Raw genomic sequence first — 24,917 nt, 5'->3', positions numbered from 1 at the left:
GGGGATCCCCTCCAGGGATACAACTAGAATCTCTGTCTCCTGCGTTGGCTGGAAGGTTCTTTACCACTAGCGCCACCTGGGTAGCCAGGTAAATTAAATAGTATCTCCTAAATTCCAAAAATTACTACAAGTATCAAATTCAGCCTAGCTCACTGTATTCCACATGAACCCTAAAGCAATCAAGAATACTTATTTAATTCTGCATTTTAAAGAGCTGCTTTTATTAAAAACCATTTTTAGGATTTAACTCTTCAATTTCTAGCAATTGCAGTAATTTACTTTCCCTTTAATCTAGTCATTTATAAAATATACAAAATACAGTTTTTCACATTGGCAATATCATTTATTTATACTTATTTAGTATTCTATAATTAGCTCCACTCTTGCACACTTAAAATCTATTACAGAACTTCCTTTTGTATCTGTTAAGGGCTTTATAGTATTATAGACAAGTCCACATAACATGCTATTATTTTGCTTATTAACTAGATGCCCATTGACAGATGAATAGATAGGGAAATTGTGGTACATATATACAATGGGATGTTACTCAGCTTTAAAAAAGAACACATTAAAAAAAAAAAAAGAACACATTTGAGTCAGTTCTAATGAGGTTTATGAGCCTAGAGCCTATTATGCTGCTAAGTCGCTTCAGTCGTGTCTGACTCTGTGCGACCCCATAGACGGTAGCCCACCAGGCTCCCCCATCCCTGGGATTCTCCAGGCAAGAACACTGAAGTGGGTTGCCATTTCCTTCTCCAATGCATGTAAGTGAAAAGTGAAAGTAAAGTCGCTCAGTCGTGTCCGACTCTGAGCGATCCCATGGACTACAGCCTACCAGGCTCCTCCATCCATGGGATTTTCCAGGCAAGAGTACTGGAGTGGGCTGCCATATTATACAGAGTGAAGTAAGTCACAAAGAGAAAGACAAATATTGTATACTAACACATGTGTATGGAATCTAGAAAGATGGTACTGATGAACCTATTTGCAGGGCAGCAACGGAGATGCAGGCATAGAGAACAGACTCGTGGACATAGTGCGGGAGGGCTAGGTGGGATAAATTGAGAGAGTAGCATGGAAACATATGCATTATCATATGCAAAACAGATAGCCAAGGGAATCTGCTGTGTGACACAGGGAGCTCAACCCACTGCTCTGTGACGACCTAGAGAGCTGGGATGGGGTGGGGCAGGAGATGCGAGGGAGGTTCAAAATGGAGGAGACATAAGTATACCTGTGGCTGACTCATGTTGATGTATGGCAGAAACCAGCACAGTATTGTAAACCAATTATCTTCCAATAAAAAATTAAAAGTAAAATAAAAATTAATTAATTAGTTTAAAAAAAGAAACTGTGGATTTTCTCCTGAGACTGTTTGCTTATCTTGGATAATGTTGAAAAGAGTCACTTGTCACTTTCTGCCTCAGTTCACTTATTCTAAATGTTTTACTAAAGGGAAGTATTATCAAACCACATATTAAAATTACTTTTTACACTTTTACTCTACATTGTAATCATTAATTTATTTCTCTAACTCTTTGAGGGAAGGGATCAGGTCTTGTTATTCAGTATTTTAGCACAGAATCCAAGATAGAGATGCAGATGATACCACTCTAAGGGCAGAAAATGAACAGGAACTAAAGAGCCTCTTGATGAGTGTGAAAAAGGAGAGTGAAAAAGCTGGCCTGATTCTCAGCATGAAAAAAATTAAGATCATGGCATCCAGTCCCTTCACTTCATGGAAAATAGAAAGGGGAAAAGTAGAAGCAGTGACAGATTTTCTTTTCTTGGTCTCCAAAATCACTGCAGATGGTGACTGCAGTCACAAAATTAAAAAATGCTTAATCCATGGTAGGAAAGCTATGACAAACCTAGACAGCATATTAAAAAGCAGAGACATCATTTTGCTGACAAACATCTGTATAGTTAAAGCTATGGTTTTTTCAGTAGTCATGTATGGATGTGAGAGTTGGACCATAAAGAAGGCTGAGTACCAAAGAATTGATGCTTTTGAATTGTGGTGCTGGAGAAGACTCTTTAGTGTCTTGGACAGCAAGGAGATCAAACTCCAGTCATTCTTAAAGGAAATCAACCCAGAATATTCATTGGAAGGACTGATGCTGAAGCTAAAGCTCCAATACTTTGGCCACTTGATGTGAAGACTCATTGGAAAAGACCCTGATGGTGGGAAAGATTGAAGGCAAAAAGAGAAGGGGGCAGCAGAGGATGCGATGGTTAGATAGCATCACTGACTCAATGGATATGAATTTGAGCAAACTCTGGGAGATGATGAAGGACAGGGGAGCCTGGCGTGTTGCAGTCCATAGAGTCACAAAGAGTCAGACACGACTTAGGGACTGAACAACAACTGGTGTACAGAAGGTGTTCAAAAATATGTGCTGAATAAATGAAGACAATTTAAGGAATAAAATCATTTAAATTCCAAGACCATTAAAGGTCAAACTATGAAACATAGCTCATAAAAATTTTCTAGACTATCTACTACATTACTCTGTGAAATTATAATAAAATCTTTTTTATATTTCAGAAATTATTTTCTCTTGTACAAAGCATAAGAAGCATCTACTTTATTTTGAATTGTCATCTGGCAAAGTGTTATAGGAAAGTTGCTATGAAATATGCAGATCTAAAAGCTAAAAAAAGATTTTATAAACTTACTTTTCATCTCTTATCCTTTTCTTTTTCAACCCCTATTATGTAACAACTTCTTGTCATGTGCCAGGAATGGTGTCAAAAGCTTTAAGGACATAATTCCATTGAATTTTGATGGCAATTCTGCAAGAATATTATTATTATTACCCCCAGTATATGGGTGAAGAAAGTGTTTTTTTCTTGCCCAAGTTTATATTGTTAGGAACTGGCAGAACTAGGATTCAATCCAGTTTTGTTGGAATAAAGAGCTAAGTTTTAACCATCATTCTATATTGTCTCTCATGTATATTTTTGGAGGACTTTATTATTACTTATTATAATACCAAAAGTAAATTCTGGATGGCAATAAGTGATATTACGCTTACTGTGAGTCAGTGTAACATGGCACCAAGTTCTTATTCACAACTTTGGAAAGCAAGCCATCTGAATCCCCAATGTGCCAGACTGGAAGGCTAAGTCTCTGCACATGACAGGTGCACCACGGAATGTGCACTCATACTCCATGATAAGCAGAAATAGTAAAATTAAGTTGGTTAACTCTTAGTGTTCTGAAAATATGTAGTTGCCTTTAGATAACTTCAGTATTTAGTGCTACGTATCATTCATTCAAATTATTTTGATAGAAAGTCTCAGAAGGCTAATTTACAAGTTTCTTATTTTTGCAATCCCCAGATGATAGTCATTTCTCTCATCTTTGCACCTTTCAGCAGGATTTTAGAATTCACTTGACACTATTCTTTTGGGACACATTAAATTGGTATAAGTTTTTCTAATCTTTAAATACTACCTAATGAATGCTTTTATTTTCTTTTCATGTCTGTTTTCTCCCATTCTTGTTAGACTTTATACAGGATTTGTATATATAAAAGGGATTCCCTGGTGGCTCAGCTGGTAAAGGATCTGCCTGCAATGCGAGAGACCTGAGTTTGAGTCCTGGGTTGGGAAGATCCCTTGGAGAAGGGAAAGGCTATCCGGGCTGGAGGAAGCACAAGCTGGAATCAAGACTGCCGGGAGAAATAGCAATAACCTCAGATATGCAGATGACACCACCCTTATGGCAGAAAGTGAAGAACTAAAGAGCCTCTTGATGAAAATGAAAGAGGAGAGTGAAAAAGTTGGCTTAAAGCTCAACGTTCAGAAAACTAAGATCATGGCATCTGGTGCCATCACTTCATGGCAAATAGATGGGGAAACAATGGAAACAGTGAGAGACTCTATTTTCTTGGGCTCCAAAATCACTGCAGATGGTGAATACAGTCATGAAATTAAAAAAACGCTTGCTCCTTGGAAGGAAAGTTATGACCAATCTAGACAGCATATTAAAAAGCAGAGACATTACTTTGTGGACAAAGGTCCATCTAGTCAAAGTTATGGTTTTTCCAGTAGTCATGTATGGATGTGAGAGTTGGGCTCTAAAGAAAGCTGAGCACCGAAGAATTGATGCTTTTGAACTGTGGTGTTGGAGAAGACTGCAAGGAGATCCAACCAGTCCATCCTAAAGGAAATCAGTCCTGAATGTTCATTGGGAGGACTGATATTGAAGCCGAAACTCCAATACTTCGGCCACCTGATGCGAAGAACCGACTTATTGGAAAAGACCCTGATGCTGGGAAAGACTGAAGGTGGGAGGAGAAAGGGACAACAGGGGGTGAGATGGTTGGATGCCATCACCGACTCTGTGGGCAGGAGTTTGAGTAAGCTCTGGGAGCTGGTGATGGACAGGGAAGCCTGGCGTGCTGCAGTCCACGGGGATGCAAAGAGTCGGATATAACTGAGTGACTGAACTGAACTGAACCATATATATAAAATAATGATTCTCATTCATCATATAGCAAATCAGTAAACCAACCCACCAACTAAATCTTTTCAAACTAGAATACACATGTGTCATGAAACAAACTCCTCCGAAGTAAAAAAACTCCACTGATTTCTGAAAGAAGTAAGTTTCTTTCCACTGAGGAAAAAAAGTGACTTCTTGGTCATTTTTGTCAAAGAGAGACGAGCATGTCGGATACTGAACATGCCAGAAGCACTGTGATAGCAGCTCTTCACACCTCAAAACTGTCACTGCTTTACTACGATATCACTTATTCATACATTCATCCTCAAATTTTTATTGAGTGCCCACTATGTGTGAGGGATTGTAGATTTTGAGAAGACAGCAAAAAGATGAAAATAATAAATACATATCCTTAAAGGGCTAAGTAATGGTCAACAATGGTAGATTATGTGGGTACATAATTAAATATATCACAGGGCAAGAAAATGTGCACCCAAGAGAAACTGTTACTGTAAAAGAATATTAGATAAATCATGAAGGAAGAGGAGAGATGGTGTCTCTTGGGTGAATCTGTACTTGATTTGGGTGTTAAAGGATGAGCAGGTACTTTACTCAGAAATGGAAAGAAAGAAACTGCTCTTCAGACATCAGAAGCAATGTGAGCATACACACAAAGGGATTAAAGCAAGAGCCTCTAAAGAGAAGGCTAAGGGTAAGAGTGAAAAGCTGAAGTCAAGACAACACTAAATATTAAAGATTCAAATTTTGTCATTAAGGTTCTAAAGTCTCAGGCCAGGTGTTTGTGGATTTTCTTTTTTTGAATTTTGCTTCCTTAAGATTAGATTCACCCTTTCTATACAGAGAATCAGAATCTGAAATGAAGACTTACTATACAGTTCCACTCCATACTAATAAATTGGCATGTAACAGTAACACTCAACATGGGAATCCTTCGACTTCAAACTTGATCTTACTTTTGTTATTCTATAAAAATAAAACTTCTATATGTTAAAATTGTTCATCCTGAAGTATATCTGTAGTTATATTAGGAGTCACTGGTTAGAATTTTGCATTTAGTTTATAATAACAATTGTGGATTAATTGTCCTTTTTGGCTTGTAAAAATAAATATTGAATATGACAGACACTACTGCAGCAGTCTTTTCTAATGCTATTATTTTGTGTGGTAAAACTCATTCCAATTTAATTATTTCTCTACTTTCACACTAAATTTATTTTACTCTCTAACATACAGCCTGTTGGGATAATATGTTAGAAATAAAGTTAAAACTGTTAGAAAGAAAAATGAGTTGTATCCATTACAGCAGACAAGTCTATATAAACATTATTTACCTATAATCAACAGTGGTGATGCCAGACAACAAAAGTTCAATATGTAAATGAATGCTAATGAACATTTTAAACGTATAGAACCCTAAATTGCTATTCTAACCAGAATGAAATTAATTCATCAGTAAAAATGAATCTGGGTAAGTATCTCTAAATAAGATTTCCCATGTGACAATAGGATAGAGTAACCAGTCACTACAGAAATACAAATTAACAGAAATTGCTAAAAATGATTATATACTACAAAGTCAATTAAATTGTGTACCTCTTAAAATTTACGTAAGATGTGGGAGTAAATTTTAATTAACACAGATCTCCAATTTCGTATCAAAGTACTGAGATGTGATATTGAATATAACTCTTATGAGTTAGCTGTGAAGACCACTCTGAAAATATGGTGACATCAGCAACAAAGCAAAAGCCAGGTGGTACTGTTACAAACCTATACCTTTACCACTTGTTCCCAACCCTTTTTGTTACCATCTTAACGAAAATCTGGTGCTTTCTTTAGCACTCTGCTTCCCCTGAAATCTTCTCTAGTGAAAAATACTTATGCTTCTTCATAGGTTGTCATATTTCTATCTACTGGCTACTTAAAAAATATATTTCTCTTCTACTTTATTTAAAAGTTAAACTTCTTTGTTAAACTTTCTTTTCTTTGACTTCTGGCCATGCTGACATATACCAACCATTTTTTTCCCTTTCTGTCATCTGATGACCTCGTGGTCACTGACTCATTCACTGAAGTTTTTGAGCTGGCTTAGTTTTCTTTTCAGTTCCTAAATTCTCATAACCATATCAAACATAAGTATTCATTAAGCAGACCTATCAAATTGCTTTGTAATTCCAAAAGTCACATATCTCATTACCCTCACTTTTATTCTTTTCACCCACTGTCCTACTTGCTCCAAATGCTTATGTCTTAGAATTTGTTAACTAGTGAAAATAGCTCTACCACAAGATCTTACGTTTGAACAACAGGCTCTACCTGCCCAACACCCTAAACTTCCTTTTTGACTACAAGACCTAGCTTTCCAATTCTTGGATTTTCTCTATATTTTCCTAGTCTCTAAGTTCCCATATGGACTTTTCCTCCTCCTTGTCTAACACTGACATTTACACAAGCACCCTCAGTTGCTTTCAACTGCTATTTTCCCAACAACTCTATCCATCAAAACTCCCACTCCTCCACAAATGCTACAATCTGAATTGTGTTTCCACACTTGGATGGGCTCAGCGCTGCTAGAAAAGATCACACTACTCTCCCACGTGGGTGTCTCTTGAAATTGCTGGTCTCCAACCCTCTAGATCTGCAGAACTATTCATCAACTTTTAAATTTGTCTTTTGTAAGCTACTTTCTCCTGTTTTCTTCAGTGATTATTCCAAATCTTCAAATTAAATATCAAATTCAACTTCCAAACTCTTATACTCTCGCTTCTTATGTGTTTGAGAACATTAGGGCCAACAGGCAGTGACAATCAACTTCCCAACTCCCTGTCCAATAACTGATCTATTTTATTATCTGTCTTTTTTTCTGGTTTGAGCCAACCCAGAGTCCACCTATGCTTCTGAACCAAACCCCTCCTCCATCTCCAGGTTCTCACTCTGGTACCAGTGCCTTTCCTATCTTCAAATGCCCTTTCTCTTCAGATCACATACATGTTCAAATCTCAGATTTCTCCCTTTTGGTGACCTAAAACAGAGACTGGGAAGTCACAGCATGCTCAGATTCCCACACATGGAAATTTTCCTAAATTTTTAGGAGAATAGCTTATTTACTTATTAACTGAGGAATTTATCTGTGTATCTATCTAGAGATAGATACAGAAACAGAGAGAGATGGACACAGAGAGGGGAGAATTATTCCAGAGTTTTAGGCTAACAACTAAGTTTATGTGAAAAGGATAAATTTGAGGCTGCAAAAAAAAAAAAAGGAAAAAGAAAATTATCACCTTTTCTTGAGAATAAACCTGTATTTCATTCATCTTCAGGACTCTAGTGATAGTAAAAATACATACAAGAATTTAAAACACAGAGAGATGAAGATTTTATTGAAAAGTAGCTTTTAAGGAGTATTGGAATAGAAAACAAGACATGCTTGACAAACTTAATCCTAAACAAAGTATCACCTGCATTTTATCACCACTATACTCATAATATTTACTGAAGCAGAAACACAGATTTCTTTTTTTTTTTTCCAGAGGCCTTCTGACCATTTTTAAAGTATATTCACATACCATAAAATTCATCCTTTAAAGGTATACAGTTCACAAATAAACAACTTCAAAGAATCTGACTACTCATTTTTTATGCTATTAATATAATAAGCTTAGATTTAAGAGCTATTATTTTTAAAAGATAAGAGTTTCCTATTAATCTAATCTCCTAAACTAATCTGCATAAGAGATAGTAGTGTAGATCATGGAAGTAGATATAGAGTTAGGGAGAAATGGAATACTTCTGAGATAATTAAGTTTTAGGGCCAATAAGACATGGTGACTGGAGGGAGGGAATTGTGCTCAGGGGAAGGACTAGTAAAGGGTGATGCTCAGGTTTCTGGTTGGGGCAGGTGTGAGGATGCTGCTGCCACATACCAAGAGAGAACAAAATGGGGAGTGGGTTACTAAATGTGCTCTCCTCTTCTGTGAGAGGTATGATGAATTTAATTATACACACTAGTTTGGTACATCCCCAAGACAGATAAGAAGATGGCCAGAAGAGGACTGAACAGATCTGACAGATGAATAAGAAAGAGACCTGGGTTGGAAATACAGATTTGGAAGCCATCAATACACAGATGCTACTGAAAGTCATGGAAGAGAAAGCACCATCAAGATGGAACACGCAAAGGAAAGATGGCCTAGTATTGGATTCTGGAAATTATCAAGGGGCAAAGAGAATGCTCCCAAAGAAGACAGAAGTGATCAGAAAGATGGATAGAAACCTAAAGGAGTGTACAATCACAAGAGTGCAGAGGAAAAAACATTTCAAGAAGAGAATGTAATGGGGTTGAATTCTAAAGGTTGAAAGGTTAGACGTAATATGAAAGCTGTTATGATTTAGCAGCATATACAATTTGAGACAGTTTTTTAGAACAAAGTTGTATAACACAATTTGTAATAAAACAGATATAAGGAAGCAGAGTCTCAAAAAAGAGGAAAAGTAAAAATGTCAGTTATTATAGGTAATGATTTTAGTACAATATAGTTCAAGAAACTGATTAGAATTATCATATCTCTGGCCATGAACTTGATCTTCCTGATAGACTAGATAAAGAAAACACACAATGGGCTATATTCTTTTTCAGTGAAACAGATACATCTATTCTTAAAGACAGCTACTCAAAATTTTAAAGTTTTACACAGACTATTCTAAAATGGATGAGTGGCACAGGAGACAATGCCCTCAGAAATGCTTTTAGAGCTAATGTGTAATTCTACATGGCCTTTTCTTTTAAAAACATTCCATGAGAATTTCTATTTAATATTGCAGTGATGGTTTCAGCCAGGTCAATTTGACAAGAGAAAGAAACAAAAGGCATTCAGATCAGAAAGGAAGAAGTAAAATTACCTTTAGTCATAGATGACATGACCTCACATAGAACATCTTAAGTATTAACTAAAAACTTTTAAGAGCTAATAAATGAATATAGTGCTATCATGGTTGTAGGTTTCAAGATCAAGTTATAAAAATAAATTGTGTTTCTATATACTAGCAATGATTAGGCACAAAATGAATTTAATAACAATTCTACTTCAAAAATAAAATATTTGGAATAAATTTAACAAAAGTAGTACAAGGTATGTATCCTAAAAACTATGAAACATCACTGAAAGAAAGTAACATAAAGGGAACATCTTTGTGCTCATGGATTAGAAGACAACATTTTTTAAGATGGCAATAATCCCAAAATCACTCTAATTAAACAATCCTAGTCAAAATCCTAGCTGCTTTTTTGCCTTCAAAATTGACAACCTGATTGCAGGATTCATGAGGAAATATAAGCAACCCCAAAGAGAGGCAGGATAACATCATAATCACGTGGTGGGGAGGTGTTTGTTTTTAAAATGCAAATTCCTGGGCCTTTATTTACAGGATCAAAATTCTAAAAGTCATAATCAAACGTTTTTTTTTCTTCTTCTTTAAAATTCCCTTTTCATGCACAATCATAAAACAGAATAGATGTTGCTTGGGTGTGTAACATTTTCATTGGTTTTAACTAGAAGATAGCTTCAGTGAGACAGGGAAAACACAAGCCATCAATTAATCCATCAGCTGAACAGCATAATCCATCAGTACGCCCTCTGGGAGAGTTAGCACTGAGTCACACTTCCAGAAAACAACAAAAACTCAACCTGATCAATGAAGTATTACAAAAGTCACCTAAATTTTGGAATCATCTGCTAGGTGAGAGAAACATATGTTGAGCTGTTTGCTTTACTGGTGATTAGCCACAGACTCAATTATTTCTTGAATTCATGATAAAGACAAATCACTGGTATAACAGAAGATGCTTACTTTCCCTTTGCTGTGTATTACATTCACCTAAACGATGAGAAGGAGTGTGACTCATTCACTCATTTATTTGACAAGTGAAAAAAGCCAGGCAAAGTGGCTAGGGACATGTAACAGAATCAGAATGAGAAAACAGGTATTTTAGATTCCTAATCCATAATTATTTTCATAAGACATACTGTTTCCCCTTTAAAGGTCTATAACATATGAGTAAATATGTGGTAACATCAAGTTATATCACATAGTCAGGAAAATGTGTTACCACATTTTAACTCTGATCTGTAACTCTGATCTGTAAGTTAGCAGTAGTAAACATTTCATTAACAATTATTCTGCTTGCCCTTTTAAAGACTATAAGAACTTTTTTTGCTAGATAATTTAGATGGCTTAAGACTCTTAAAAACAGTTATTCACGAATATTTTGAACTGATGCCATCTTTTTCCTTTGAAAGCTTATCCTACCTCAAGAATATTTTCTTCAGAAAGAGAAAATATACATACCACTTATAGACATGCCTGAGAACTCATTTTCTTTTATTTTTGAAACTTTTAATTTGTATTTTGGTCTTACAAATGATCATTTAAATTGACTCTTCTGTAAGAATGTAAAGCATAAAAATTTGCTAAATATCAGATAAACAAATTCTCAAGGTTTTCTGTGTAGTCTTCATTAACATGAATCTTTGTGAGAATGTTTCACTTTTACCTAAGACCTTGAATCCGTTTTACAATAATGAAGCCATAAAGTTTTTACACAACTATAAACTATAACATTTCTATTAAAAGAAAGCTGAGAGATACAAAAATATGAGACGATCTAAGGAGCAGGCAATCTGTTGAGGTTCAGGATAGCTTATTTGGCTATCTACAAAATTTGTAGATAAACGAGTTTCTTGAATTATTTTTTCTTTGGCCTTATATGCCCAGAACAGAATCTGGAGGAATGGATGAGTAATTAGATCACAAAGCTATCAGTGTTGTTAGTTTTGACAATACTATACTTTTCAATATTTTTCTATCTTCCACTGCAGATTTACTTAAGATCTCCACTTCTTATGCCAAATTCTTTCATCAAATATCCTTGTGAATTTATTTACATTTTTTGATGAAATTTTTTTGGATATTGAGCTATCTTTAAACATCCATGCACACAAGGCTAAGAAATTGCTTGACCTTCAGGCTTAGAAATTTACAACTGCTTGATTTCACTTTTATCCCCAGTTCAAAGTACACTGCTTGAGAAATTTTCTAAATAAACATTGGTTGATTGAATGATTTTTCATTACCTCTGGAAACTTTTTTCTGGGATAGCCTACCACATATATATATGGTATATAATCAGCAAATGTAATTAGCTATAAAATTTAAAGCATATCCAGGTACACAGACTGAGAAAAATATTTTAAATGGTAAATCAGATTTTCTAGAAATGATTAGTAGACAATCATTAATGATAGATGGATATTTAACCAGACCAATATACCTGTGTGGAAATACAAATAGCTAAATACGAATGTATTATTTACTAAGCTACTTTGAAAAATATTATATTCAAATATTTAATGGACTTTTTAAAAAATTTACTTTTTGCTATTCACTTTTCTACTTGTACATTCAAAAGACTTACTTTAATACGGTTACTATAACACAAACAATATAATTCTGTATCACACAATGAGATCCAATCACTATAATGAAAATAGCAGCTATAATGGATCTGGTTCATTGCAGTTATTGTTAATTTTAAATATACCAGCATTGCTATAGATACTAACCTCTGAAGTCAGAAAAGAATTTTTCTTTTACAAAACTTGGATTACAAGTAAATTATCAGTGGTGTACTATAGAATAAGAGTACTTCCAATAATGTTGCACAAGCCTAGTAAGTTGTTTTTGTCATTTAAATAGTCCATGATTATGTTCATCAACTACCAAAACAAAATGTTACTAGCAGTACTCAGACATATTTTCTCTCGGAATAAAGATTGCTCATTTTATTCTGAGATGTGAAATCTAATTCAGGATCTTACGCTGCAAAAATTAATTAGTGACACCAACATTTTCTCACAAATAATTACAGTTGACACTTTTTGTCATCTTATGGAATATATGTTCCCTAAAGACATCAGCCTGGCCCTGTGTAGTTTCCAGTTCTGCAAGTATTACATAGTTATATTTAAGCAGAATACAGTGCCTTAAGAGACTCATTGCTAGGAATATACCATCCTTCTTTTTCCTGTATAAAATAATGTGCTTTTATCAAGAAGAAAATGGTGAAGAAATTAATATTAAAAATCAAGAACTTAAAATTATGACCTCCAAATTTCTACCCACCAAGCCAGGTATGCTAACATAGACTTTGGCAACAGGCACACACCAAGGGGCTCATATGTTCTCCTTTACACAATTCAAAGAAAGGAAAACACATTAGAGGTCCACATTTTGCTCTGCTTTTTAAAGAAAGGAAACTCTATGTCTCTTTCTAAAGAAATTTTGGAAAACTATTCTCTGTGAATTAATGATGAAATGACCCTATGCCAAAGAAGTCAGAAAAATAGTCTTCATTAATAAAGCAATGTAATTATAAAAATTCGATAAACAAAGAAAATAGACTTGAAATTACTAGTTTAGATTGGAATCACAAAATATGCCTAACTTAAAATTAACTTTTAGATTTTCTGTCTGTTACATAGAAACCTTCATAGACCACAGATAGTTAAATATAGCAAACTGAGACAATAAGTGAAGTGTCATAGAATTAGACTACTGAATTGTATACCAAGGGGGTAAACTTTTATTATGATTATCGTCTCATAAATTTTGAGTAAAGCATAAATTGAGATTGAATTTATATATAATAAAGCAAAATTTGGCTTGTAATTGAGTGTGCTTATTATGCCAACTTCAGAAGAATACAAAATCAAATTCTGAATTGGCTACTAGAAAACCAAATTCCTCCAAACCGTACATGCTTTGCAACTCTTAGTCTCAGAGAAATGTAGCTGGAGAAATCTCATCTCCTCAGGCAGAAAGATGAAGCCTGCTGTGTACTTGTGCCGATGCCACTTTGACTACAGCACTGTGAAGATGGATTCATACTTATTAATGCATTGCATCATGAAAATGAAAACATACTTGGTTTTATGCCTTGCTGTTATGTTTTTTCCATTTCTTCCCTGTTCAAAGTTCCTTCTCTGGCAGTTTTCTAGCTGAATGAATTTCTAACCCAACATGTTTGCCTTGTAACAAGCCCTGAGGCCTCTATCTTTTCTTTTTAAAGGATCAAAGAACACTATTCTTCACAATCTGCCTCAGGAATTTAAACTGCACTATAACCCACCAGAAAACTATAAGACAAAGGACTTGCTTTTTTCTTTATTCGAGGAGAGAATAAAGACTTTTTGCTACCTATTTTGCCACTCATTTTAAAAGTTCATTTCTAGTGTATAATATTTCTTGTAGAGCAGGCTACACTTTTCCAGCCCATTCAGAACCTCACTTTAAAGATTTTTGACTCTACAAATTGGGAAGATATACAGTAATTCACGCTAAAAAAATGGAAAGGGAAATTTACTTTAGATTTACCTAGTCAAAAAGAACTTAAAAACCCAATTAAATCATACTCAGAGCTAGTGTATACAAATTAAAGACTGTTTAGTAAGTCAATCTGTTTGATAGTAACTTGTCAACACATTAATAAGCTGTATTAGAAGCTAAATAGATAAAATGGAAGAAAACAAACCAAATGCAAATGGCAAAATAGGAGTAGGAGAAAGGACATTACTAATGGGAAATGTCTACAAAAATAAGCAAATTTTACCTGTCATCATCTTGTGAGAACTGCTTTTGCAAATCCTCTTTATTCCACTGTTCTTTTTCTTTCCCTTGCTCAGGTATATCTGGTGTTTTTTTCTCATCTCCTGATTCTCTGTTTTTCTCCTTATTACACATGTTTGTAATGTTTTTCCCTTTCTCATTCTCATTAGTTCTTTCTTCCTTTACCTCTTCCTCTGCATGAACTATCTCTTCATGCTTATCCCCTTCTTTCCCTCCCTCTTCTAGTCCCTTTGGCCTTTTGAAAGCAACACAAATTGAAGGCATGCAAATGAACACAAAAAAGAAAGAAAATGTTAAGAAAAAAATACATACAAAATTAAATAGAAAAGTAATGAAAACTACTAAAACATAGATAAAAATTACATCTTTTAAGCATTGAAAACTTGTTTTTTTCCAGTGTATAACAGAGCAGCACTATGTAAGCAACAGTTAAATCAAAATTGCTTTTAAGTTGTGTTTTCCTGTTACAAAGCTGCCTGGAAAAAAGTTGTGGTCTCCCCATTACTGATTTTTGTTTTGTTTTGATCCAATAGGAGTTAAAAAAACAAAAAATAAAAACAATTAATTTAGCTTAGGTGCCCATGAAGTCTATAGAGGAGGTGATAAATGAAAATTATACTAACATACATTTATAAATTTTTTGGAGAAACTTCCATGAATTTATAAAAGTTTCAGGAGGACAAGAGAGCATCCTACTAAAAAAATTATGTTGTGTTTTCTTAATCATTGAAATGTATTCAGCTAGGAAAAAACACCTTCCAATATGATTTTTCATATTCCTTAGAATATTAAAAACATTCAAGTCTTCATTTAACCATCCCTTTAATCTCAGTAAAAATACAATAACAGAATTACTTTTTTAATAACAAACATGGAAAATAGCTAATGATACTATTTCAAATAATCTAGCGAGAAAATTATTATAAGTTAAATTATTATAAGTTCTATAAAACTTTTTTGTGCAAAAAGTATGAAATGTAGACCAAAATATAATAAAAAGTAGTCACAGAAGGTGTTTATTGTCTTCATGATATATATTAACCATTTAGAAGGAAAGGATTTTACATTTATCCAAAGAAAAATAAAGATATTCTAAAACATATTCAGAATTTCCTTCTTAAAGTCCCCCTACTCACCTGATTTTCTTGTTTCCTCTTGGCCGTTCTGATTGGACAGACATGTAGCTTGTGCTGCTGAAACGAGAAGCACTACTAGTCCTGGAAACCGCAGATATATCACTTACGTCACTGTCCGAAGATTTAGTGGAAATATTATCTGCCCCTCTATGAGGATCCCATCCTGATCGATACTGTTAACATAGATTGACAAACACGCAGAAGTTGTCAGTATTACCACACAAAACAATTATTTGCTTCTCCTATTTCAGCACTTTAATTGTCCACAGAGGATACTGCAAAACCCCACTCAGTTGTATATAAAACAAAAGTGAATGGCAATTATCCTAAAAGAAAAACTCAATTTATATGAAACCCTTGTTTTCAGCAAAGTCAATTAGAGCATTTTCACCACACCCCAATGAAGGCCATTAAAACAGTTTCACAAGAGCAATGGCCTCAGGGAAGAACATTTAGGTAAAATGTGGGAAATAAATATTTGGCTTAATATTAGGAAGCAATTTTTTTTTAATTTTTGAATAAAGTTTTTTTAAAAGCATGATGAAGTTGCCACTGTAACTTATGAAAACCAATTTTAGCAGCATAAATTTTCTCTTAAATCCATTATGCTTCAGTGAAAACCTAGAGGTAATACAAAATCTAATTATTAAAACACTAACTTTTTAAAGAAAGGCCAAGAGAAAAGAGAAAGTTTAATTTCTGAGTGGTTGCTGGAATTTTGATGAATCCTAGAAATGCTAGAAAAAGTCATTATTATTTATGATAATTCAAACTTCCTGGAATTGAAATAATCAGATGATTATCTGGCACAGCCAGGGTACAGGGTGTTCAAATATTCTGGTAAACTGAAAACCGTCATAGAAGCTTTATGTTAATGATACACAGAATGTAAAAAAAGGATAGATTTTGAAGTCTTGAAAACCTGGAGTAAGGAAAACTCTTACTAGCTGGGTAAACTTGAGCAAATTATTTCACCTTTAAAATCCTGTTTATAAAATAATAGGGAAAAGAATATGTTCCTTGCAGCATTGTTTTGTTCCTTGCAGCACTGTTTTGAAAATCAGAAATAATACTTGCCTAGTATATGGCATAATATAAAATAATGCAGCCAGTGTTATTATTGTACCATTACTACCTGATGGCTATTATTGGGCTAAGAAGACTATCTGCTAATGGATTTTTCTTTGTTAATATCCACTTAAACATAATGGTAAAAATTCTTACCTGGAAAATTTCATAATGGAAATTTTTTAAACCGCAGATACTGGCAAATTTAACAAATCATTATAGTGATGATTATCTTATGCAAACCATTTACTGTGACTTGAATAATCATTACCTAATAAATAATCCTATGTGAGTAACAATTCACTGAAAATATTAGCTAGATAAAAATATTTTGGTAAAGCAAGTTGAATGGCAAAAGTGTATAGCATAAACATTAATTAGATCCATTCAAACGATCTGTTTCTCCCCTTCAACCCCCCCATCTCTCCCAAGTATTCTGTTTTATACTTTTGAGTTAATAACTGATCCATTTTTAAATGCAAAATATAAGAATTATTTTGAAGGTCCATAAAATGTTATAATCAAATCCTTTATCTGAAATATATAAATTAGGTGAAATATGGCCTTTCTAAATCCACTCTAACTTTTGGCTTTGTTGGAATTCTTGATTATAAAAAAATACAGTAAAATTCTTTAAAAAAAATCACTGCCTTTTTCTCAGGAAATACCTATGTAAATAGAATACTTGATTTTAAAAGAAAGACTATTTATTTACAATGCATTTATTTAGAGAACATTCAGTCCATGATATTATTTTTTCAAACTAAAGTCATTTTAAAATAATGAAAACAAGTTACTTTAAATGACAATGTTTTCATCATTGCCCAGAATAGCATTTCAATGGATGGATCCAACATTATCCATGTAAGCCAGTGTATTACAAATAAATAAATAAATACATAAATATATATATATATATATATACACACACACCCCCACACACAAATAACCAGTGTATACTGGCTAGCATAAATAATGCTGGATACACACATATATGGATTTTTTCCATAAAATTTATTAAAAGTAAATTTGATCTCAAATGGAAGTATTTCATTTCATTTATATATTTTTGGGATACTTCACATATATGAAAAATGGACAATAAGAAACTTTTCAATATTATTAAATTGTTCAATAGATACTATATTGTATTGGTGGAACTTTATGTTTCTCATTCTTATAATTTATAATAAAAAAGAGGAGCATATTGCTATTTATATCTTTAAAAATAATTTATCATTGACTAGAAAAGCAATTTTTTTCTTTGTTTTTACTTATGGGATTATTATATTATTTAAATTCAGATAAGCCATAACTTTTAACTCAGAAGTACTAAAGGTAAAGGTAATCATTAAAAACACATGCTCTGCAATGACACTGAATCACTGGTATGAATCCTGGTTTATATACATTATTAGGTTTGTGATCTTGGGCCAATTGCATCTATGAGTTCCAATTTTTTATCTGTTAAAATATGGAGAACAATCATACCCAATTCCCAGGTCGCTGCAAGGATGAAATAAGATAATGCATATAAAGCACTTAGCACAACATCGGACTCCTAAGAAGTGTTTAATAAATGACAGATGATGACAATGATGATGACGATGATTACATAGCAGCTGAATACTGGCTTAGTATCAATTCCAGGAATATATTTACCAAAAGAAATATCAGGTAAAATACCCAACAGGAAGTTTATTATTTTAAAACTGCTCTAAGCTACAAGAAAAATATAACTATTTCTATGTATAAGAGATTCATTTCAGAAAACATATTTATACAGCAAATGAAATATTAAACCTAATGTTCTGACTGACTCTTGGTATGTCCTCAGGCCTCACCTTTCTCATTTGGCTGGGTTCACTTATATACCATCACCTCACAGGGAACTACTGATTCTCAATCTCAGGATATGAATCCTGACTACTTATTTGACTTTTGTATTTTAGTAGTTAGGATTCTGACTTTGCATATTCTAGCCTTTGCCTCTTTAGGTCATCAAGGCTTTTGATACTGATGCTATGGTTCATAGGTACAGACAGGCCAGCCAAAGGCTTGAGAATTTTGTTTTTAAACACATACGGTATACACAGCACATATCTTTGGCTAAGACCTCTCAGATAATCTAGTTTGCTGAGCTAAAATTTTGGATAAACAAAATTTGATGAAATACAAGATTCCACATACTATAGTTTTATGCCTTTATATAATTCATCACAAGCTACCTTTTGTTATAGGTGTGTGTGTGTGTATTCATATTTAATTTTCAAACTTTCTATTAGAATATGAGCTCTGAAAAGCCAGAACAATATCCTCCTTATCTTTGTAACTCTTTTAGCACCTAAGAGTCAATGGTTTCATTTAATTTAAAATCTAAGGTTTAGTTTTTTTCACCAGTAAAATAAGGACAAATCTCATTTTAAGAGTTCTTGTGAGGGGTAAGAGAAATAACATATTCAAATTACACAATAGCATGCTTAGCACACAGCAGTTGTTCACTTCCAGCACCTAAAGCAGCAGGTCTAAATAAAAAGACACTGAATGGTTTAGTTTAAATAAAGCAAGACTTCAAATTAGCTAAGAGCTCTAGTTTGATGATGACTTTGCTGCCTCCACAAGGCTTGCACCAAATGCATTTCTCTATTTCTAGCAACTGAGCATGTTTACCTTTGTGATATAGCTCAAGTTCCTATTACAAATAGACACATGATAAACAGAATAAGAAATTTGGAAAGTAAGAAATAATAGAAAAAAATGTATAAGTAAAACTTCAGAAGGACATATTTTGAATACATTTAGAATATAACATCTTCATGTATACAATTCCCCAAAACACTCAAATCAAAGTAATAATTGACCTACCACGGGAGTTTACTTTTAAAGTCATTTAATCTTTTTGCTTTTCCAAAAGTATGATAAATGAAAGTTATATAATTTATATAATTTAACAGTGAGACAGAAGCAGCCAAATTATTACACCAAGGTAATGAGTTACGAATGTGAATAAGTTCCTATAGGAGATGGTTGGTATTGCTTTGGCACTATACAATAAATAATGTTTTAAATGATTAGCATGTATTGGTTTACAGCTGACAGATGAAAAATAGATGATGTGTTCATCATTATCTTTAATGGAACCAAAACAAAGAAGGTTTAATGCATAGGATTACAGGATCTCAGCTGAAAACTGTGCTGACTGGAGATCATTAAAGTCTTGGACTACAGTGAAGAAGCTTTTCCCGACAACATTTTGATGTTTTGTACAGTACTATTAAGCAGATCATACACTAGAAAAATTTACAGGAAATTATTATTCTCCAGGATGTTCCAGACTCTAGAGTTCTTAAGTGGCCTGGAAAAATTAATGTTCTCCCTATTTATCTAAATTAGTGGAAAGTAACAGAATATCAGCAGAGCTCTACTGCAAGGAAAGTTATTATCAAATTTTCATAATAATATTCCTCAGAAAAAAAATTCAAATTTCTAAGATAAAATTTTCAGTTTCTCCTGTAATATTCAAGTTCTTTTTTTTTCAAGTTCTTAAATTAGTAATTTCCTTGTTTGATTTCTCTGCAGCATTTCAGCAACTCATGTCATTTGAGTTTTCTATAGTAAATTCTATGAGAGTTCCTGAAGCATTGCTTGTCTTCAATTTATTGAATCTCACCATAAAACTATAACCTGTTGTCTAAAACTCTAGTCTGAGAATTGGTTATGGCAAAATACTGGGAAGCAAAAAGTCCAAGCTTGAAGAAAAATGTTTTAGACCATCAAGAAGTATTTGGAGGAATATTCATATCATATTCAGAGATAAAACATGAATAGATCAAATGGTAGGGAAAAATTGGGGCAAACAAACTCTTTGAAAGAGAAGAGAGAAGCTGAAGTTCTAGGCAGGGCTCCTGATAGTGGCCGGGGGATCTAGAGGACACAAGAACAGAGTAGAGGAACTCTTGGCTCTGTGGAAAATGAAACAATCACAAGAGCAAGAAGAGCTCTTACTTGCATCACTTTATTTTCATTTCATGTAATAATTCAAACAGAGTGGATGCTGTCTTTTGTTAGTACCACACCTGTAGGTACTCTCTTTTTAAGGAACTATTTCCAGATGTTCTTTTCTCTGTCCAAAGTTCTTATCTCTAGCCAAAGTTCTTATCATTGTCTGATTTGAATGTTGCACTGTGCAAAAATCAGTCAATAGATCATTTTGTTTAGATAGGACTCCTAAAGAAGGTATGTGTGATAAATCCTCTGCTTTGGAGGGAGAAGACAATGAGGAACGGCCAGAGAAAACTGAGGAATAATTTAAGATTTAGCTTTGTAAACAGTATCCTGCAAATCAAATCCCAGCTAGAAAACTCTTAATTTCTTCTAAGAGAATTGATCATTGCATTGAGTGCTCCTAAACTACTTTATTCATTCCTTTCTTATACTTTCATCATGTCTCTGTTTCTCCGTGCCTCTGTCTCTTTCCTATCTACCTTCTACCTATCATTTTTTCTTGCTAGATTATAAATTCCTTGAGGATAATTATTGTCATATTTATTTTAGTATTCCCATTATCTAGATCAGTAATGCCTAACTAGGAACTCAATGAATTTTTAATGAGTGAGTGGAACGGTTGTTTTATCTGGGCTATATCCTGAGGTATTGTCTCCAGGATAAAGTACCAAATTGGAGTATAAAGTAAAAAAGTCAAAATGTTAGTTGCTCAGTCATGTCCGACTCTTTGCGCCCCCATGTACTGTAGCCCACCAAGCTCCTTTGTCCATGGGATTCTCCAGGCAAGAATACTGGAGTCGGTTGCTATTCCCTTCTCCAGGGGATCTTCCCGACCCAGGGATAGAACCCAGGTCATCTGCATTGCAGGCAGATTCTTTACCATCTGAGCCACCAGGGAAGCCCAAGTCAGAGTATAGACTACTGTGATGAGAGCTGAATGGAGTTTAGGCAGTTCATCCTTTCATTCTCTGTAATGGGTACGGATAGGAAGTGGTGTGCGGATACATGTTTAACAATCAGCTAGCCAAAAGGGAAAAATTCTGATTTACAGAGTTGGCTGATTTCTGAAGAACAAATACTCCCACTATGGCTGATTTCCCCAGGTGGCGCTAGTGGTTAAAAACCTGCCTGCCCATGCAGGAGACTTAAGAACCAGGTATTTGATCCCTGGGTTGGGAAGATCCCTTGGAGAAGGGCACAGCAACGCACTTCTGTATTCTTGCCTGGAGAATCCTATGGACAGAGGAGCCTGGGGGGCTACAGTCCATGGGGTCACAGGGTCAGACACGATTGAAGTGACTTAGCAGGCATGACTGATTTCAAGTTACCAACCAACTGGTCACTGAATGAGGGGTTGGTGCGTACCATCAGGGGTCGGGGTTTAGAAATAAATGCACTTTGTAGGACTCTCAAAGATGTGTTAGGAGACAAGAAGTAAAGGACAATAAGATATCATATCTGTAAATCACTCATCTTGTGAAAGATGGAATAAGAATAGCTTAAGGTAAAGAAACACAGTTGTGGACAGAGTAGCCATTAGCTACTCTCTTGGTCTGAAGGAAACTGATAAGTTTCTTGGAGAATTTGTAGAGGAAGAATTAACACTAGTAGTCATGATGACTTTCCCAAAGACTTGGCTCTGTGAGAATTCTGTATCTGTTAGGAATCAATATTTCCTCGAGAAACCTCATCCTGTATTTACTTCCATTGATTCCTCACAATTTTCAGAGATGGAAATGCTAGTTCTGCAATGAAATCCAGGTTTAGAAATCTTATGTGTCTGTAGAGCTTGTGCTTTTGCCTTTAACAAATGCATTTACCATTTTCTTTCGCAGGATCCGTAACTCTTCCCCCATTCTAACCTATTATTTATTAGAACTGTTCTCAAAAACAAACAGATATCAAAAATATCCTAATTACCAGCCAGTAGTGTCTCTTTAGTTTTCTTTGTTTTTGATTTTGCTGTTACATCTAATGCTGTTAAAGTCCAGTCCTCTCTCTTCCTGAAGCTTTTCCATAATGGCTTCTCAAATAATGTCACTCATGGCTTCTCCCCTGTCTCTCTATTCATTCTTAATCTCTTTTGCTGGCTTCACTTTCTCTTACTTGATTTTAAATTACACTTTCCCAAAATGTCAATCTTTAGCCTTCTTTTCTTTTCACTATATATATTCCCACAGAATGATATAACCCATTATCTACTCATGTAATGATTAAAGATCTTTTACCTTTCACTTCTCTCTCAGGCTTCAGACCCAGATTTCCAGATGCTAACAGGACATTGCCCATATGTTGTTTTGTAGGTACATCAAATTCAACATGGCCAAAATGAAATTTATATCCTTTCACCCCTAACCAGCTTTTCTTGTATCTTTTATATTCCCTCCATTATTTAATAGGCTCAATAACCAACTAAAACCTAGAAATCTTGTGAGTTATCTTTGACTTCTCTTTTTCCAATACTCCTCATTCTAATAAATCAAGAAATACCAGTCATTTAATGCAAACGAATGTCTTGATATTTAGCTACTTGGGGCTTATGAATAGGTCCTTGTCTTTTTTTTTAATTTGTTTATTTTTAATTGCTTTATAAGGTTGAATTGGTTTCTGCCACACGAATCAGCCATAGGTATACATATGTCTCCTCCCACGCCCTGAACCTCCCTCCCACCTCCAACTCCTCTAGGTTGTCACAGCACCAGGTCTGAGCTCCCTGCATCATACAGCAAGTTCCCACTGGCTATCTATTTTACATATGGTAACGTATCTGACTAAATGCTTCTCTAAGCCCTCAGGTTAGAAGCTTGTAAGATATAGCTAGAATTAAGAAATAATCATAAGGAAACTCTTCTTAGCCGTAAGAATTTCTGATATCTGTCCTTTGTAAATATCTTTCAATATTACATGACTTATTATATAAGTTTTTGAAGACTATGTATTTTATTAGGACACAGGGTGGAGATATTATAGATACTGTAATCAGTAACATCCTAAAAGTTGTAACAGAAATAAGACATGAGAATGCAGCAGTAGGATCATGGTCCTGGGAATCTGTAGCAGGAAGAAAACTTTTAAAAAAGTAATGGATTGAAGATATGAAGCAGGGTTCCCTTTCAAATGTTAATTAGGTCCTATCAGGGAGGGAAAGGGGAGGTATAAATTGGGAAACTGGGATATACATATAAACACAACTATATAGAGTATATAATTAATAGCCTATTGAATAATACAGGAAACTCTATTTAATACTCTGTAATCACCCAACAACACAAGAGAAGACTCTACACATGGATATCACCAGATGGTCGACACCGAAATCAGATTGATTATATTCTTTGCAGCCAAAGATGGAGAAGCTCTATACGGTCAGCAAAAACAAGACAGGGAGCTGACTGTGGCTCAGACCATAAACTCCTTATAAATTCAGACTAAAATTGAAGAAAGTGGAGAAAACCACTAGACCATTCAGGTATGACCTAAATCAAATCCCTTATGACTATACAGTGGAAGTGAGAAATAAATTTAAGGGACTAGATCTGATAGACAGAGTGCCTGATGAACTATGGATGGAGGTTCCTGACATTGTACAGGAGACAGGAATCAAGACCATCACCAAGAAAAAGAAATGCAAAAAAGCAAAACGGCTGTCTGAGGAGGCCTTACAAATAGCTGTGAAACGAAGGGAAGTGAAAAGCAAAGGAGAAAAGGAAAGATATACCCATTTGAATGCAGAGTTCCAAAGAATAGCAAGGAGAGATAAGAAAGCCTTCCTCACCAATCATGCAAAGAAATAGAGGAAAACAACAGAATGGGAACGACTAGAGACCTCTCCAAGAAAATTAGAGACACCAAGGGAACATTTCATGCAAAGATGGTCTCAATAAAGGACAGAAATGGTATGGACCTAACCGAAGCAGAAGATATTAAGACGAGGTGGCCAGAATGCACAGAAGAACTGTACAAAAAAAGATCTTCACAACCCAGATGATCACGATGGTGTGATTACTCACCTAGAGCCAGACATCCTGGAATGTGAAGTTAAGTGGGCCTTAAGAAGCATCACTATGAACAAAGCTAGTGGAGGTGATGGAATTTCAGTTGAGCTATTTTAAATTCTGAAAGGTGATGCTGTGAAAGTGCTGCACTCAATATGCCAGCAAATTTGGAAAACTCAGCAGTGGTCACAGGACTGGAAAAGGTCAGTTTTCAACCTAATCACAAAGAAAGGCAATGCCAAAGAATGCTCAAACTACTGCACAATTGCACTCATCTCACACGCTAGTAAAGTAATGCTTAAAATTCTCCAAGCCAGGCTTCAGCAATACGTGAACCATGAACTTCCAGATGTTCAAGCTGGTTTTAGAAAAGGCAGAGGAACCAGAGATCAAATTGCCAACATCCGCGGGATCATCAAAAAAGCAAGAGAGTTCCAGAAAAACATCTATTTCTGCTTTATTGACTATGCCAAAGCCTTTGACTGTGTGGATCACTATAAACTGTGGAAAATTCTTAAAGAGATGGGAATACCAGACCATCTGACCTGCCTCCTG

General features: G+C 34.6%; 1 protein-coding gene across 50 annotated transcripts in view; it reads right to left on the bottom strand.

The window, feature by feature from the left end:
* Nucleotides 1-24,917, bottom strand: part of RIMS2 (regulating synaptic membrane exocytosis 2) — a 629,392-nt gene that overhangs the window by 118,016 nt on the left and 486,459 nt on the right. For 23 of the 50 annotated variants that reach the window (XM_081502233.1, XM_081502232.1, XM_081502237.1 and 20 more), the window contains one exon: nt 15,295-15,467. The exons of 19 other annotated variants lie outside the window; for them this stretch is intronic. In XM_081502233.1, coding sequence (XP_081358359.1) covers nt 15,295-15,467 — 173 coding nt within the window. Of the gene's footprint in view, nt 1-14,141; nt 14,394-15,294; nt 15,468-24,917 lie in introns of all 50 variants that reach the window. 8 more of the 50 variants (XM_081502206.1, XM_081502207.1, XM_081502210.1 and 5 more) reach the window with 1 other exon arrangement.

Source organism: Giraffa tippelskirchi, chromosome 6 (genome assembly GCF_054371585.1).
Source record: "Giraffa tippelskirchi isolate mGirTip1 chromosome 6, T2T-mGirTip1v1.2.pri, whole genome shotgun sequence".
NCBI lineage: Eukaryota > Metazoa > Chordata > Mammalia > Artiodactyla > Giraffidae > Giraffa > Giraffa tippelskirchi.
This window is presented reverse-complemented; position numbering and strand designations above follow the sequence as displayed.